At 39.4% G+C, this 15880-nt stretch overlaps 1 protein-coding gene across 1 annotated transcript in view; it reads right to left on the bottom strand.

Moving 5' to 3' along the window:
* The window catches only part of THSD7B (thrombospondin type 1 domain containing 7B), a 363825-nt gene that overhangs the window by 145575 nt on the left and 202370 nt on the right, over positions 1-15880 (bottom strand). Inside the window, exon 9 of the mRNA XM_026852525.1 lies at positions 3360-3551. Within this exon, the coding sequence (XP_026708326.1) occupies positions 3360-3551 (192 nt within the window). The remainder of the gene's footprint in view (positions 1-3359; positions 3552-15880) is intronic.

Raw genomic sequence — 15880 nt, 5'->3', positions numbered from 1 at the left:
CCCCCCCCCCCCCCCCCCCTTAAAAATAAATAAATAAAGCTTAAAGCTGTTGACCTTTATGGCTGCAATAACAACCTTCTAAAATATTGTTTCCCCATTAAACTAGCCTTGCATAAAATTGTATTCCAACGCATAATGAAACAGAAATAGGCAAAGTATATTTCTGAGTTACCTTATTGATACTCCTACACACAGCCAAGTTAATTCCATTTAAATGCCAGTATCACTCAGCAAACATGCAATTAGGTTTAAAGACAAATTAAACATTATTTTTATGTTCATTCTCCTTGCTAATTTCCCAAGGAGGAACATCTCTTTCTAATGTTTGAACTCTATTCACATGTTGCCTTAAAAAGCTGAGCTGTAGAGGGTGCTGAACTGTACCGATGGAGGAACATACCAGATGATACACACATCTGCAAATCAAGGGGGGAAACTGGAAAGATAGGTTTTGAGTATGAAGCCTTTACTTTTCTGAAGCAACATCGTTCAAACTGGTGTCCAAAGATTTTGCTAAGCTACTGCACTTTGTCAACAACTGGTAATAAATCCATAAAGTACAGGGGTTTGAACAGACTCCCTGGAAGCTTTAACACTCTAGACATCAGCCTGAATTTATCCGCTAAAAGCAGCAGATGTTCGTAGCTCAAAAGCTAAGGAGTAATGCAGTGAAAATTAACAGTAAGCATTGTCATTTTAGGAAGAAATAAGTAAAAATTACTAAAATCAAAACCATTCTCTTCCTGGAGGGAGAATCTGACAACGTGACATGGCCAAAGTGCTGCAGGTTTTGAAAGACCTGAAGTGTTGGGGCCAGATACCACAAGGTTCAGAGCACCCTTACAACCTGCTAAAATCAATAGGGATGGAGGTATATTGCTCCTTGAAGGGATGCCTATTGCCTTGCAGGACTGGGCCTTCTCAAATAAGGTATGACCCCAAATGGCCATGATGAATAGTACTAAGAAAAGAAAGAGAGAGAAATTTCTTAGCACACTGATTTGGATAATCATGTCACATTAACATTCATCTTTTCATGAAAATGGACTGTTTCACATAGTGTTCAGTCTCAGAAATGTTTAGTATGATGATGGAATAGAAAATGCTCCAGGTAACTTATTTTCTGAAGATTTTGACTTGGCGGGAAAAATGCAGACCAGTTATTGTTCTTGTGTGTTTGAGCACATGTCAAAGAAAAAAGGTAACAAATGGCAAAATGCCTGGTCGATTAGGAAAAAAGAAAAGGAAAAAAAAATTAACTAAAATTTAGAGCTTCCTAGGGAAAAAGTAATGTGTTTTTTTTAAGAATACTCATCGTAATGAAGCTCTCCTAAACAAGGAAAAGTAATAATGAGGCAGTTTAAACTTGAGATAATAAAAAATACCCCATGGTCCATCCAACCTAGCCGTCTGCCTGAAAATCACAGGCAGGAGGTGACGTTTACAAAAAAGCCTAAGAGTCTGGCCCCATTCTTCAGTTCACTGACAAGTTTTGTACAAGGAAAGCAGGACAGCACACCACTGCCTAGCCATTCTAGTAGCCATTTACAGACTTTTTACGGGACCTGATGTTCACCTATTCCCCTATGCCATTTTAAACCTGCTGACACTGCTTGCCTCCACAATCTCTTGTACCAAGTTTCAGAAGTTTGCTGCATAAAGAAATATCTTTTTAAACCCGACTTAAACCAAGCCCTTCCAGTTTCATCAACAGACTCCTGGTTGTCATATTCTGGATCTGGTGAACAACTTGGAGAAAACGAACCAAGGGTTTGAATGGAAATCAGCCTGTGAGATGGCATCCAGAAGTCGTCAGACAGCAGAGCCATGGCTAACATTGCCTCAGTTGACAGAGGACAAATGAAGTGTCACTTGCAAAGGTACCAGAGCTCTGTAGAAGTTAGTGGCTCAGCTGTGAGCTGGGTATGAAAGTCAGAAAGCAGGTAACATAACACTGCCTTAGTACTGCAGAGATAGGGGTATTAAATCAACTTCCAATCTCCACAAATTCAAATCAGTCACTCTTTATCTGTATGCAGATGTGTGAATCTGCATAGCAAACCATTATACTCATTGCTAAAGATGTACAGAAAAAGATGGGGCATCTGATTTTAATAGTTGATTATTACTTCCTGAGAAACTTAAAAGTATTCAGTTGAAAGCACATCATTTTAGTTCAGTGTGTTTCAGGTTGAGATGACTGAGCTTATGTACTTCCAGAATCCACTTCTTCAACACTTCACTTTCATAATTCCATGTTTATCTGTTATTTGCATTTCATTACTTCCATGGAAAATATGAAGCCAAATGTATTTTCCATTTTAAATATTCTCTAGCTCACAGACTTTTTTAGTAGCATTCTTATTCAATTGACAATTATATAGCAGTTTTCTTGAAGGATCCCAATTTTCTTTGCAAGTGCTTATAAGGATATTTATGTGAATACAAACCATTGACATGAGTAAGGGTTTGCCAGTTCAAGTCCTCACACTGCCCCAGAAACAGTGGATGGCTTTAATGACAATTTACAAAATGGCACTTAACAGACCTTGTCCTAAACTAGACTTGCATCGCAAAGTGGTTTGCTGCTGCATTAGCTGCACATAGTGTTGACAGTAGTAGATATTTTTGTTCTGTCAACAAGACTTTAGTCTTAGACCTGTTCTTTTTAAGAATTTTTATGCACTTCATGTGATACCTTTAAAATCCTGTGTGACAAACCAACACATAAATGAATTACCATGTCTAACTGTAGTTAGACTACACTTCTAATACAAAAGAGTTTGTGCAAATAATTGTATCACTGATGTTATGTAAAAATCCAGATACATGATGTGTCCATGAAGATCCAGAGGAAACTATGTATGTATTTATCAAGAGATACTTATTACAATAGAAAAATAAAGTCAATGCATTCTAGATCTGCATTAATCAAATAAATGGGTCCTTTCCTATTTCCTCATTTTTCACAGCTCACTGTTCTTTTCTAAATCAGTGCTAATATGTTCCTATAAAGACACTTGTATGATGAGTCTGTGTCACCCAGCAATTCATTAGTATAGGATGTAGCTCTCCTGAAGTAAATTCACACCCAGACTGGCCTTCAATAGACAGTAACACACAGGCTGAAGTAAATAATTTTGAACGGAATTTCTTTAAGTGGCACATGCATTAACTCAAGCGCATAAAGATCTTTTAGTCACTAGGCATGAGGGTACAGACAAGTATTAAGTATTATTCCTCATTGCTACAGTATTAGGATTAGCTCTGATCTAAACAGAGCTTGGCTGAGGAATGCAAGTCAATTCATTAAAACAACAAACAAACAGTGATTACTTCAAAAAATGTTTATCACTCACCCTCAGCCGGAAGGGCCAAGATGGACCTACTCCTGCTTTGCCTGCCCTCAGCATTTTTACTGGAGCATGAGTGGGAACATGGGGACCACGGAGACCACTCACTGAGGACACAGTCTGTTGCACAAGGGATTTCACAAGCTACAACTTCAGGACGGGGAAGCTCTGAGCAGAGGTGATGTGATACTTCTTCACCTGGAGCAAACAAAACAAGACAGACATGGATGAAGGCCCAGCTCGGTTCAGTATCCACCGCCTGCATCAAGCAGACTAACTTTATGTCAAATGCCTGTCTGCCCACCCGTGGAACAAAAGAGCACGCGGTTAGGCTTCAGGCCTGAAAGTGTAATATTTGAAAAACTAAAGTACTTCTTTGGAAAAGCAAAAAAGGAAAAAAATGTGGTTTAAGTTTTCTGTGTGACATCTTGGCTGCAGTCCACTTCATAAAGCAGACAAACACAAGGAATGAGATGATCCAATCAATGGAAAGCTGTAATATCAATTATCAAGAGAATTGATGATAATTGTCCCCTATTTTCCAGCAATCTCCACCTACAGAACCTATTTCCCACAATACAAATTGTGCAGGTTCCCACAAAAGGCAGTTTTCTTTTGCCTGTAGGCCAGAGAAGTGTCCAACAGATGTTTTGGTCCTTCTCCTGCAACCTCACCAGAATGAACCACTGTTATTTCTGACTCTGCTTCTCACCCAAAAACTAGGGAATCTGAAATTATGGATCTATTGGACCACTCCAATCCAAGGAGAAGTACTTTCTGTTGGAGATGAACCAAGGGACCTGGGCCAAAGCATACCTCCTGATGAGGAGCATCCTTCCAAAAGTCCTTTCACTAAGAAGGTAGGACAGTGGGGACTGGTGGGGAAAAACCTACCAACCAAAAGAACTGCTAGCAGAAAGAGCAGCAAAACAAAGCCCATGAAGGATGTCATGCAGAGTCCAACACACAAAACTATTGTTTTTAAAAAGCAAAATGAAATATTATTTTTTTAAAATAAGGAAATGTCCAGTAATTTTAGTAATTACATAGAATTAACCAGGACATCATAATTCATAAGAATTCATAAAACATAACTCTTTTAGTATTGAATTACATCTAGTGGCTTACAAGTATAATTTAAGCGATGGACAGACATGACTGACTTAGTGACACTGTTCTATTGCTTAGTGTTTCTGGACCTTCATGAATTTTCAGCTGCATGTGCGAAATTTCTGGAAGCTCAAATCTACCTGTTTAAAAACAACAAGCTCACACTGAACGTTACCTCCTCTTTTGCCCTTATAATAGTTACAAAGCTCTCCTTCAGGGTTTCTGTAATTATGAACCTAGGAAAAAACATAATGACTATCCAGGCTCAATTATACATACAGAAAAAAAAAAAAATTATTTATAATGGCAACCAACTGGCTCTTTCACCTCACGCTACAGGAACAGGCTCTGCAACAAGGCGGCCCAGGATGCAATTATAACTAGGAGGGTAGAAAACCATACTGATTTTGCAAGGCAAAACATATACAAGTGAGTAAATAAGAAAGGCAGGCTGCTAGTGAGAGTGCATAAAGCTGTCAATAGCACAGTGGTATTATCTGCAGTTGCATCCCTAAATGAAGACAGGCTCATCACCCTCGAGGCACAAATAAAACTTTTCAAGCATATTATGAGAAGTAACAGAGAATCTAGCAGGCAATCAGACTGCAAGATATGTTTTAAAATACTTTATTTTTATATTTCCTTTCCCTTGCACATGCCTATGCTCGTCAGGAAAGTCTTGATGTGTGCTGTCTTTGCACTATTATTTTAAGTCTACTCAATGAGAAAATGCAAACCAACACCCTCCCTACAGAGAGCCCCCATCCTTTGGTACTGCATTTGGCACCCCTGCAAACCAAGCTTAATTCATCATTCATTTCAACTAGTCCATTATCTCCACTGCTGCTTTGGATGCTCACATAATGCTGAGAACTAGCTTTAGAGAAAAACAATATAAAACCACCAAATAAACCTGTAAGCCTTATTCCAGCTGTCTTCCTGAGTCATTTTAGCGTCAAAATCCCTGCTAACATTTTGACAGCCTGTCTGTACAGTGGCAGATAACATGAGGGCATCCTGAGCCAGCGTGATTTTAGGAGTCAACGGTACAGTAGCATCAAGAGATTATATGCTTTGGTGAAGTAGGCAGAATATCTGTCTTGCTCTCCCATCTCTGACACTTCGAGGGAAGCACACGAACAGTCAGTAGCAGAATGAGAAGGGATGAGATGGGACAGTGGCCCTGCAAGCGTGGCCCCCCATCCATGCGAGGAGTTATCTTCATTATATACAGATTTTACAGCATGAAGCGCCATGCAGCTCACTGAATTCTGAATTTAGCCCAATTCTTCCACCAATCAGATTGTGCTGAAGATGTAAGCATCAGAGAAAACTCTACTTGCTGAAAGGCAGCAGGGCTTTCCACTGATTTCATCTGACTTTACAAAATCCAGGTCACTCTATTCAGAAGATGGTTTAAAACATTTGGGTCTCCTTTGGGGTGGCTTTCTCCACCCATGAGCCCAGGTGCCACAGATTTTCAAGTGACCACCCTGTGGGGATGGGAGACAAAGGAGCAAAATGCACTTTCCAATTCTTTCCTCCGTGATTTCTTTTCATGCTGGATTTACAGCAGGTGACAGCAACAGTAACACTGCAAACAGAGGCTGCAATTCATGGCTCTTCAGCAAAGAAAGGAAGCTTTGAGTTTTGTTATAAAGAGTTTACCACCCAGTGCATGAAGGCACAATTCAACACTCACTTTGATTTACTTTATAGCTCTATTCGCTGTGTTCAGGTTTAATTACTGGCTTGTATTACTGCAGAAGGGGAATGTTCTTCTGTACCAGCCGCCTGGCAGAGAATTCTCAGAAAACTACCATACACTACAAAGGGAGGTAATAATCTTTCATTTTCCATGAAAAATACTAGTACGGGATATATCTGAAGTGTGCTTTATGCATTGTCACAGATTTAAAGAGACTATTAAATTCTCCAGAGCTTCCAAATTGCCCACCCAGTACCTTGAAGGTGTAATTCCTATCTCAGATATTCTGAATAATCTTTCTAATCTTTCTTTACACACATACGCCCATGGGGTAGGATGGAATCCACTCAAGTTTACTAAGGGAGATGACAGAAGTGCTCACCAAGCCACTTTCCACCATTTATCAGCAGTCCTGGCTAACGGACGTCTCAGTTGAATGGAAGTTAGCAAATGTGACACCCATCTACAAGAAGGGCCAGAAGGAGGATCCAGGGAACTACAGGCCTGTCAGTCTGACCTCAGTGCCAGGGAAGGTTATGGAGCAGATCACCCTGAGTGCCACCAAGCGGCACATACAGCACCACCATGTGATCAGGCCCAGTCAGCATGGGTTTATGAAAGGCAGGTCCTGCTTGACTAACCCGATTTCCTTCTATGACAAGGTGACACACTTCGCGGATGAAGGAAAGGCTGTGGATGTTGTCTATCTGGACTTTAGTAAGGCCTTTGACACTGTTTCCCACAGCATTCTCCTGGAGAAACTGGCTGCTCATGGCTTGCACAGGCATACTGTTAGTTGAGTAAAAAAACTGGCTGGATGGCCAAGCCCAAAGAGTGCTGGTGAATGGAGTAATTCCAGTTGGCAGCTAGTCACAAGTGGTGTTCCCCAGGGCTCAGTGTTGGGGCCAGTTCTGTTTAACATCTTTATCAAGGACCTGCACATGGAGATCGAGCGCACTCGGTAAGTCTGTAGACAACACCAAGTTGGGCAGGAATGGCGATCTGCTGCAGGGTAGGAAGGCTCTGCAGAGGGATCTGGACAGGCTGGATTGATGGGCTGAAGCCAACTGTATGAGGCTCAGTAAGGCTCAGTGCTGGGTCCTGCACTTGGGTCACAACAGCCCCATGAAACACTTGGGGAAGAGTGGCTGGAAAGGGGCCCAGCAGAAAAGGACCTGGGGGTGTTGATTGACAGCCGGCTGAACAGGAGCCAGCAGTGTGCCCAGGTGGCCAAGAAGGCCAATGGCATCCTGGCTTGTGTCAGAAATAGTGTGGCCAGCAGGACTCCCCCTGTACTTAGCACTGGTGAGGCTGCACCTCAAACACTGTGTTCAGGTTTGTCACTACAAGCCAGACACTGAGGTGCTGGAGTGTGTCCAAAGAACAATGAGGCTGGAGAGGGGTCTAGAGCACAAGTCCTGTGAGGAGCAGCTGAGGGAACTGGGGGTGTTTAGCCTGGAGAAAAGAAGGCTCGGGGGGGACCTTATCATTCTCTACAGTTACCTGAAAGGAGGGTGCAGTGAGGTGGGGTCAGTCTCTTCTCTCAGGTAACAAGCAATAGGATGAAAGAAAATGGCCTCAGGTTGCACCAGGGTAAATTTAGAATGGATATTAGGAAAAATTTCTTCACTGGAAGGACTGTCAAGCACTGGAACAGGCTGCCCAGGGAAGTGGTGGAGTCACCATCCCTGGAGGTATTTAAAAGATGTGTAGATGTGGTGCTTCGGGACATGGTTTAGTGGTGGACTTGGCAGGGCTGGGTTATCAGTTGGACTTGATCTTAAAGGTCTTTTCCAACTTAAACAATTCTATGTTTCTGTGATTCTAGAGGAGGCTTTCTCCCTCTTTAAATAAAACTAATGCCTTCAAGCACCTAAATTATGCAACTGAATGCAATATGAATTCCCCTCCAAGTATGCATTTAGATCTCAAGACATAGCATCTGAAATCAGCCCTGGTGAGTAGCAGAGTGGGGGATCACAGCAGAAGGGTGCCAGTCTTGAAGAAAGTCATTCCATTCAGGGAAAAGTGGGAAAGGGACTGCACTGACCATGGCAGCTACAACTTTGGTCCCTATTAGAATTTTTTATATGGGAACCCATGACATTGCTCTGAAGATCATCTTGGGATAGCCAGGAATTAAACCCAGATGGCTATTCAGGGACCCAGTCTCTCCTGCTCAGGGCCTGCAGCAGCTCCCTCCTGATGGGAAACTCATTCCTGTCCGAAACTTGCTGACATGTTGAAATAAACTGAGAGCATCATTCATCCATTCATCAGTAAACTGAGCTGTCCAAGGCAAAAGGACAGAAGGCATCTTCAAAAAAATGAAAAAGCAAAAATACATATAAGTCCTAGGTTTTGTGCAGTCCTCTAGTTAGCTTAGACCAGATCCAGCTCATCCAGTCCAACCTACCCCAGAGGTTACTATCACTATCTTTGTTGGCTCTCTTCAGATACAACTGACTTGCTCATTTCATCTTTTTTTCTCACATTTGATGCTGTCAAGTGCCAGAATTAGTCTCAAGGAATTACGTTTATTCTGAAGAGTATTTTTTCTGCTGTAATACTAAACAGTACAGATCCACAGCTGTTACTGGGACACAACTGGAGACCTGGTTAAGATGGTGACTGAGCAATTGAACAGTTTCATTCTAATGCTGAAGACAAACTAAGTGGGTGAAAACTAAGCGGGACTCAGATTGGAGAGAACCTTGGGAAGTGCTTTCTGTCTGTCCTTGGGTAACCACAACAACTACTGTTAATACAACTGCACATGGAGAGCACTAGCTGTAAAACAGAACTTATACCCACATTCTGCAAAGAATTACAGTTATTAATTGATTCATGCTAGTCACAGCACCTTGAAAATATTCCTCTTTTTGACTTATTCCATACTAAGAAATATAACAGGACTGGGAGTCAAGGGGGAATTATTTTTTCATATTATGAAACATTTTAAGGTTTCAAAGCTTTTAAATTTTTATATTCCGTATTAGGACAAAATCCAGATCTTTCAAAAAACGTATTTTAAGAAGAGAAGGAGGGAGAGAGCAAAAGCATAACTACATGCCATCACCTCAGAGGCACAACACACAAGATCCAACCTCTGATCTACATCAGGTATAAGAATTGAGCTAGCATATCCAGCATCCCAGGAGCCAAGTGTTCCCTCTCACGTGCTCTTTATTTAATGTTTTAAGTACAATTTTTGTTCTCCACCTTGCTAAATGCATGTTTTCCTAAAAAAAGTTTTAGTCAGAAAAATGTTAGTTTTCCATTCAAAATGTTTCACTGCAAGCATCCTGACCAAACCTCTAGTGACTTTTTTTAAACCAATTGCCTTGTACTTGAATAGTATAGTGATTAAAGTTAAATACCCAAGATCTATTCACATGATAATATTTTCAATATAATAAAGATTTAATGCATTTTCTTCCAAAGTCAGGGTTGAATAATTACGAAAAAGACGACAAGCATAGCATTTTTGTAAATATATTTTCTAATAAAGTTGATCATTACCTAATGCACCAGTCTCTAATTTGAGTTCCTTAACAAGGTAACAAAGAAGCTACAGGGATAAGTACAATTCTGAGTGGAATTTTTGATTCACCTAAAAGCAAATTAAATTCTTCCCAAGAAGGGAAACAAAACAAGGAATGACATAAAACCCTCCTTGAACTAAAGAGCTTGTTTTTTCCAGCAAGTGAAATCTCTCCTTATTGTCTTTTCCTTTCTAGAAGGAGAAGCCACTCCCTTGGTCCTGAATATTGCACTCTCTGGTGAGGCACTCAATCAACAGGCATGTTTCATTCTCAATCAGTTCAATATTAAACTGCATCTGTCTATTTTACATAATGCCTTGCAGTTCTGGTGCACTGGTCTCATTCTTCCCAGTGACCTGTGTACCCATCTCCTGTGACACAGTTTAATTACTCCTGTCATAGACATCGCTCCTGGCTCAGGAAAAAGGGAACGTCCACTGGACAGGATAAACTAAAACAATAAAAATACAAATCCCATCAGGCAGCAGAAACTGAAAAATCAACTGAATAAAAACATCTGAGTATTCTCCATGCTCATTTTTTAAAAGGAAAATTTGTAAAATTATTTTGAGGATTTCAGGTTGCAGATGTGTGTCAAGCCTTGAGCAACCTCCATGTTGAGGAATGGCTCAAGATGAAGGAATTGCATTACAGACTGTTCTGCATTGCTACCTAGAAGTTCAGGAAATTTATTTTTTGCACAAATGACTGCTGCAAAAATGCTGCATATTTAATGACAATTACCAGTTTGACATCAATATTTCTCCTTGTAGCATTTCGAATTATTCAGTGGAAATAATGAAGCTGTCATCTAAAATACTACACGTATCATAAAATTTTACATCCCACTTAAATCTCAGAAAAGAATGACAATAAACTTTGATTAAATACTTGCCTGTAACAGAATAAGATGTCAACAGACAGTAGTAAATTCAGAAGAATTCCTATTGACTGTATGCCAGTTTGCTAACGGCAAGTGCATTCAGAGAAAGCTGTCTGCTGACAATATCTTGGCCTAGGCATCTCATCAGCTAACAAAAACGTTACATTTAAAAGCAATAACAATCAAACTACAACAATCAGAGAAATTTCTTATAACCATTTTGAACGTGTTTATCTCATCATATCACCACAAGGTTTTGTTTTTTTTCTGTGTTGCATGACCAGCTTTAGAGATACCTCAAAGCATCCAGGGCTTGCTGTGTTCAGTCGTCACCAGGAGACCAATGTCACACTTCACTGAAATCCCTGGCTCCTGGTTGACTTTTCTTAATGCCAGTCAACAGGTAAGAACTTCAGAGAAGAGTGGTGTCAGTTTGTCAGTGAAAGCAGTGGTGTATGGAATAAATTTAATTGCAGTGGTCCATCACTATTATCAGAGTCCCGTAGCAGAGAAGAGGAATGCAATAGCAATGAAGATGAATGGAGGTGAAGATCTATCACCAAAAAAGGTGAAGCAGCAAAGAACAAGCCATTCACAATGGAAAAGAGGAAATAAACATGAATACAACCAGGATCATTCTCAGAAAGAAAAAAAAAAATAATAATGAGACAATCATTGAGGATTTGAGTCAAAAGACTTAAACTAAAATGCAACTATGAAAAACAGTGCATTAAATTAAAAAAAAAATTTAGCACATAATGTACAATGAAGAAAAGGGTGAAAAAAACATTTTTAAGCAAAATAATGCACAATTAAGAAAAAGGTGAAAAAGTATCAAAAACAGACAGAGGAAATGAGAATAAGCATGAAAAAGAAAGTGTGTCTGGAAATATGTTATGAAATCACCACAAAATCAGAAGTCTTGCCCAAATCCCTGCATCACTGGGCATGAACTTGTCCCTTACCTATGTCCAAGTGATGATAGCAGAGGTTATGAGATAAAGATGATGAAGAATATAGAAAAAAAGCAGTATTTGCTTTTCTTTCCTATACACCCTCTTACGGCAAGTTGGACTGTTTACGCACAACTGTTTTCCCTCTTTATGTAAATGCACATAAGAAAATTGATTTGTGAATCTAAGGAAGCTCCAAGAAAGAGAGCACAGGGGGAGGCACATCAGCAAGCAGCTGCCAAGCCTGCAGAAAACATCTCAGTATACATCTATGGAGAACTATACAGCAGGCACCAGTCTCAAGGTTAAAAAAAAAAAAAATAATACAGCTGCATGAGGTTACCTACATCAGAGAATAGCTCAGATGTATTTCCTATCCCACACAGAAAGACAAGTAGTCATTTAAAGGAATTTGCTACATATTCACCTGCTGGGCTAGGGCATGAAAGCAAAATTAATTTCACCTTGCGGCTGTTTGCACAACCCCTCCTGAATTAAGAGAAATTGCTCACATGGCAGCTGACAGTAAACATGGGTTCACTGTATACCCAGAGAATAGAAATTCAGGCCACTCTTCCTAATAATTAACGTAGCACAGCAATCTAAATACATAAAGTATAAGAACTAAACATAATCCATATTAGTGTTCTGGGATTTTTTTTCCCTCTCTCTCTTTATACTTTTTCCTTTTTTCTCCATTATCCCTCCTCATTGTAAATGAGGGAATCTACACAGGTGGGTTGATCAAGACTGATTGCAATTAAGATTTATTGTTGAAATTGGTGCTGTAGCATAATTGAAACAGGTGTCCCTCTGTTTTCTTCTCTCTACTGCTTTGTTCCAAATGCTAATCAACACAAGATATTGTAGAAACCAATTACACAAATAAGTCAAATGTGTTAAAATATTATAAAATATACATATCTTTCCAAAACTTTGAGGGGAAAAAAACCAATTATGAGTAGATTTCTTTATTCCAATAGTGTATACAGTCCACTTCAACTTACATATCTGTGCAGCGGGGCAGAACAATTTTAGTGGAAGAATTCAAGTATTTTAATTTAGAATAAAGAAGGTGGCATTTTATTCCCACTGCATCACAGCTGTAAATTTCTAAACATTCCATTTTTGCATACTTAAGGTGCCATCTTCACTCTCAAAACTCAAAGAAAAAAATTATAAGGAATGTATTACAAAGGGTAAACTACAGTAATCGTGCTCTCACACAGTAAGTGACCCCATAAAGAAAAGTTGTGTGTGCACACATGGAAAAGTGCAGTGCTTTTATACCTACGGGTTTATTATGATTTTTGTTCTGATTATGCTGCTCTTAAGAATTATGTACCTTGCTGGCTTGCTCATAGACATCAAAAAGCTATGACTGACTGTTATCCAAGCAATTTTCCCGAAGTAAGTTGGCAATTTGCTATATATTGAGGAATAACAGACTCTTTTTCTCTTCTAAACCCAGAAATTGCCCCAAGAGTGAGTTTGTATTAACGTAAGACACTGAAAAATTGTAAACAATAGTGCAGCAGATGAGGTTTATCTAAGTTGGCAAAAGTCTTGTTTTCAGATACAGTGAATGCTAATGATAATAAATAATTACAAATACCATCTGGACTCTTTGAAAAACATCTTTCTCCAAGACTGCAATTGAATCTCTACAAAAAGAGGATCAATGCAAAAGAAAATGAAAACAGTAAATTAAAATTAGATTTATGCCAACTACTTACAACTAAGTGCTCATTTAGAAGCAGTTAACACAAAATGTTCTAGTTCAGATGCAGAGTCTGGCCTAATCCCATAAAGCAACTCGGAGAGTTTCCACAGTCTATCAGGAAATGTTCAGAATCTGCAGGACTGAATACTAGGCCATTTTTAATTTTATTATTACTACTAACATTAGAAGCTTCTTTTCCAATTTTGTCTCTAATTGATCCACAAAACTCAGAACAGACGGTATTAAGATGTCCTATTTAATAGCTTTTAAAAGATGGCAATAAAGACGACTATTCACCCAGTAACATAGATGATCATCAGTCAAGGGTCTAAATGAATGGCTGAAATCTGTTCTTGACAAAAGAATGCAAATTGCAAACCGTAATCTTTGGTTATTGAGTAAAACCTCTTAGTGTACACACCATTTCGCCAAGTATCAACTATGCATCTAAACTACGTAAGACATTTTTCAGGTGGGTTAAGTTACTTCTGGCTAATGTACCCTGACCTAAGTTTGAACCATTTTTACATAATAAAGTTGTGAATTTTAGAAGGAGTGTTTAATTTCCACTGTATTTTGCATAGATCATTTAGTACTTAAAATGAGGATAAATCAAATGCAGGAAACACAATATTAGTAATATTTTCCGTGTGCTTCCACTTTGCCCATGAGGTGGAACTTTAATTACATCATTAATAACAATGCCTACATTTTCAGTCGGTAGTGCATCATTCCTCTGATGCCATTTAAAGTACATTTGGTCTCTAAACTGCTCCACCCTCTGGAACTGGTTCACTGATTATCTTGTAACAACAGCCTCATCCTGCTTACAACTCAGCTACAGTGGCATCAACAGAAGAATTTAAAGGTAGGAATCACTTATGATGATCTAACAAGGTTCATTTAGAAAAGTTTCCTGTTATTTTCTGTCTCCGGCAAGTTTACACAGATTTAAAGCTGACAGTTCTTTTGGGGAAGAAGAAGAAGAAAAAAAAAAAAAAAGAAAAAGAAAAATATCTATCACTGTTTTCCCCTATTATTATTCAGTCCAAATTGCCTCAGAAACATTAAAAAAAAAAAAAGAAATCTAAAAACTGTCATCTGTGAATATACTTTTTGCTGTGGAAAAAACCCAAAAAATAGTTTCCAATGAGGAAACCTTTCTCAGCAAGCAGCACACAACCTTATACTTGGGTATTGTAATTAAAAGGTGACAAATAATAGATCTGCTAGCTCATCAAAAAAATTATGTGTATTACTCTTCAGAAGCCTTGAGACACAACTTTGCCTGAAGCTTGTTCTTGATGTTACTGGGCCAGATAAGGCAGCACGCTCTGCATCCTTTTTTTTAATTGGCTGATTAAATTATTTCCCATGAAAATCTTCCCCCTTTCTCCAGGCTTCTGATGGAGATGGATACTGCTGCCTGAATGTTTACACAGCAAGATGAAGCATCCTTACAGTGCTCGCCAACGTTATCATCCCAACCTGGGAAATGGGGTATTGCCAGCAGAGCAGCATCCACCAGAATACGAACAGCATGTCCCCAGGAGGCCTTTGCTCGGTGGGGTACACAGACCCTCCACCATCACATCCTTTCGAAGTTCAAATATATGGATGGGCTTGGACACAGCAGCTGGGTTCTGGCTCTGTCACAGCCTAAGCTGGACTGTTAAACAAGTCTCCGACTCTCTCACTTAAAAAGAAAATAGGGTGCGTATCCACACACAGCGGCTGATTTTTTCCAAATTGAGTAGTGAAGCTACAACCTGAAGACTGTATTAAAAAGACTTCTAAGAAAGGCCACTGGCCATGCTTTGGTAGTGTCCTCACAGCATGCCCTGGGCTCGCAGAAAGACAAGTGAGGAAGATGACAGAGGACAAAGTAAAGGGATGGTAAGTGAAGAAAACACAGAAGGAATTCTCTTTGATGGGGCTTTCTCAGAGATGCTGAAGCTGGGACCATGTGCTGAGCTGGCAGTTCAGACAAATGTTTGCCAAGCTCAGTAGGACCCGCATCAACAGCTGCCCTCCCATGCTGACCTATTCCGTATTTGCTCCAAAGTAGAAAAAAAAAAAAAAAAAAAAAAAAAAAAAAAAAAAAAAGTATGAACCCTAAAGGGCCCAGACAGATAGCAACCAGTCATTCCCTAACAGGTTTTCCAGCTCCTGTTGGAGATCCACTACTTTAACTTTGCTACTAGAGTAAAGGTAAACACAGAATCAGTAAATGAAACCACATGAACGCCCCCCCCCTCCCCTTTTAAATATCCTGAAGCGCCAAGGCTGTCAAGAGGCATTTAGACCACATTTCAAATATAAGAACTGAAACAGAAAAACTGGAAAATATCTGGATTAAATTTGGTTTTCTACCACTAAATTTCTTTCTGTGAAAAAAGCAATAACCTCTCCACAACTTAGAAAAATATTTCTGTTCTGATTATTCAGCTATTAAAATAGGAAAGTGTCATTTTATGACAATTGCTTTCGGCAGGAGATACTTTACACTTAGATTCTCAAGGAATATGCACGTAAGGAAGAACAATATTAAAACCTTCAGCGTTAATCTGTATTTTCAAAGCTAAGCACATTTTGACAAACTTTC

Source organism: Athene cunicularia (assembly GCF_003259725.1).
Source record: "Athene cunicularia isolate RWA chromosome 7 unlocalized genomic scaffold, athCun1 chr7_part1, whole genome shotgun sequence".
In the NCBI taxonomy this organism is placed as follows: Eukaryota; Metazoa; Chordata; class Aves; order Strigiformes; family Strigidae; genus Athene; species Athene cunicularia.
Note: the sequence above shows the minus strand (reverse complement) of the source record. Positions and strands in the feature narration are given on the sequence as shown.